Below are 3,148 nucleotides of genomic sequence, written 5' to 3' on the forward strand. Positions count from 1 at the left end.
GAACCTGGACTGGTGACTCGTTTCATACATGATATTATACATGTTTCAATGCTATTCTCTCAATGAAGATTTTAATTGCTTTTTAAATAAAGTCGCAAATGAAAACAAACCAAATACATCACAGAAAATGCCTTAATGGTTATTCTATCCTTATCTTTGCCTCATTAGAAGGAAGAATAAATATATACTTGATTCATCAGTCATTTGGAGAAGACAATGGCACCCCACTCCAGCACTCTTGCCTGGAAAATCCCATGGACGGAGGAGCCTGGTAGGCTGCAGTCCACGGGGTCGCAAAGAGTCGGACACGACTGAGTGACTTCCCTTTCACTTCTCACTTTCATGTATTGGAGAAGGAAATGGCAACCCACTCCAGCGTTCTTGGCTGGAGAATCCCAGGGACGGGGAGCCTGGTGGGCTGCCATCTATGGGGTCACCCAGAGTCGGAAACGACTGAAGCAACTTAGCAGCAGCAGCAGCATCAATTATTCAAATCAATTCATGTATCCTGATACCATTTATTTCAGATGAGAAAGACAAGAAAACCAAGAAGATGTTGGAGAATAATTGTACCATGCCAATTGAGTTCCTACTTGTTGGATTCACAGATTATCTACCTCTCAGAGTTACACTATTCTTGGTATTTCTCATAGTCTATACACTAACTATGGTGGGAAATGTAGGTTTAATAATCCTAATTAATATCAGTTCAAGCCTTCAAACCCCCATGTATTATTTTCTCAGCAACTTGTCTTTCTTAGACATTAGCTACTCAACAGCAATCCCTCCTAAAATGCTGGCAAATTTCTTAGCATCCAAGCAAAGCATTTCCCTCTATGGTTGTGTGCTACAGATGTTTTTCTTTGGTTGTTTTGCTAATGCTGAATGCCTTATCCTGGCAGCAATGGCCTATGACCGCTATGCAGCCATCTGCAATCCACTGCTCTATTCTGCTCTTGTGTCTCGGAGAGTCTGTGTCTGCTGCATTGTGTTGGCATACTTCAGTGGGGGTGTGACTTCAATGGTCCATGTCTGCCTCACATTCAGGCTGCCATTTTGTGGCTCCAATATCGTCAACCATTTTTTCTGTGACATCCCGCCTCTCCTGGCTTTGTCTTGTACAGACACCTACATTAATGAGCTTCTGCTCTTTGCTTTGTGTGGCTTCATCCAGACCAGCACTTTTGTGGTCATATTTATCTCATACTTCTGTATCCTCCTCACTGTTTTGAGCATCAAGTCCTCAGGTGGAAGAAGCAAAACGTTCTCTACCTGTGCCTCTCATCTCTTGGCAATCACCTTATTCTATGGAACACTCCTGTTTATGTACTTGCGTCCCACTACCAGCTACTCCCTAGACACTGACAAAGTAGTTGCAGTGTTTTATACGGTTGTCTTTCCCATGTTTAATCCAATAATCTACAGCTTCAGAAACAAAGATGTAAAATATGCCCTCAGAAAGCTATTGGACAGAAACGGGACTTTCAAGTGAATAGGAATTGAAGTCATTTAAGAATATTTAAGGCATAGCCTATCCCTCCAATCTGATAATCAGCTGTACATCATCCTATATGTCAAATATTTTAAACATTTCCCCACCTTTCAGAAATAAAAAAATAACTTTTCATCCTCTATTCTGTGAAATGTTTTTATCATCTCTTACAAAAACAGATTTGTCAAAATTCTGCTCTGTGAAATGTTTCTGAATTAAAATAAATAATAGTTTCTCTTTGTACATTGATTTTTTATATTCTTTGTCATCTAATATTGAAGGTATTTGTTGACTTGTTTGTCAACCTATCCATATGAGAAAGTCCTTGGCAGCTGGGGATATGTATCTTGGTTGATTTTTCCAACACCTATGCAGCTTGGTGTAGGGCACGTCCTCACTATATATATTCAGTGAATAAATGGATGAATGGATAGGATGAATGAATGGATAGATGAGTGAGTAAATCCAGTTTTCTGTGTTTGGGAAAATAAGCCTAGATTCTGCACTTAAAGAACATTTACCATCAGAGAAACTTTACATTACTCATGATGGATAATGGGGATTACAGTGGCTCTCAGAAAATCAGATAGAAGCACATATAGTGATAGTCACATTTATATTAGGAGAGAGTGAAATTATAGCATGTATTTTCTCTTTCAGTTCAATTCAGTTGGTCAGTAGTGTCTGACTCTGTGACCCCATGAACTGCAGCACACCAGGCCTCCCTGTCCATCACCAACTCCTAGAGTCCACACAAACCCGTGCCATCCAGCCATCTCATCCTCTGTCATCCCCTTCTCCTCCCACCCACAATCCCTCCCAACATCAGGGTCTTTTCCAATGAGTCAACTCTTCTCATGAGGTGGCCAAAGCATTGGAGTTTCAGCTTCAGCATCAATCCTTCCAATGAACACCCAGGACTGATCTCCTTTAAGATGGACTGGTTGGGCTAGATTGATTACCATAATAGGCTCTTTCATTCACTGTGGATATCTGGGAAAACCAAACAAGTTTGTGAAGATCATAAAGACTATTAACTATATATATTACTAATTATTAACACATAAGTTACTGACTCTATCTTCAGGAAGAGGTCAACAATTGCTTCGATCACTGTATTCTGTAAATTGGCCATGTAAATCAATTGACGTATGAATCCTTCTTTCTCTGGGATCAGGTTTGATGATTAAATTATCAGACATTTTCTTTTAATCCTTGAGTCCTAATTTCCTTTTTATTTTATCTCAGCAGAGTTGAAGGAATACACTGTGTAGATAAGAATACATCATACTGTGCATTTGGTAGTAATTGTAGAGCTATAAATGGCTGTGTTTGTTACAGGATTACAACCCTGAAAATAAAGACAATAAAATATTACCAATGAAATGGGTTGTTTTGAAGTATAAATGAACTAATATATGTAATCTTCCCAGTATATGGATAATTTGAGAGTTAAATGATCGAATATGTAAAAATCTCCTAGAATATATGGAAAGCTCTTGTTGCCTGTTACAATGTAACAGCATACACTTGTTCATTATTTTACCATTATTATATGATTTTAAGATAGTGGCTGGGTTTGATTTCCTAGAAGAAACTATGAATTTTAACAATATCCATGAAGCATTCTGGAGATTCTGAGATGCTGGGAGAGGT

At 38.7% G+C, this 3,148-nt stretch overlaps 1 protein-coding gene across 1 annotated transcript; it reads left to right on the forward strand.

Moving 5' to 3' along the window:
- The first annotated feature begins 553 nt into the window (after window positions 1–553).
- Window positions 554–1,492, forward strand: LOC102279238 (olfactory receptor 5AS1). The gene has a single exon (XM_005889607.2). It carries the CDS (start codon window positions 554–556, stop codon window positions 1,490–1,492), a length of 939 nt encoding a protein of 312 aa, XP_005889669.2.
- Window positions 1,493–3,148: the final 1,656 nt, after the last annotated feature.

Source organism: Bos mutus, chromosome 28, assembly GCF_027580195.1.
Source record: "Bos mutus isolate GX-2022 chromosome 28, NWIPB_WYAK_1.1, whole genome shotgun sequence".
NCBI lineage: Eukaryota > Metazoa > Chordata > Mammalia > Artiodactyla > Bovidae > Bos > Bos mutus.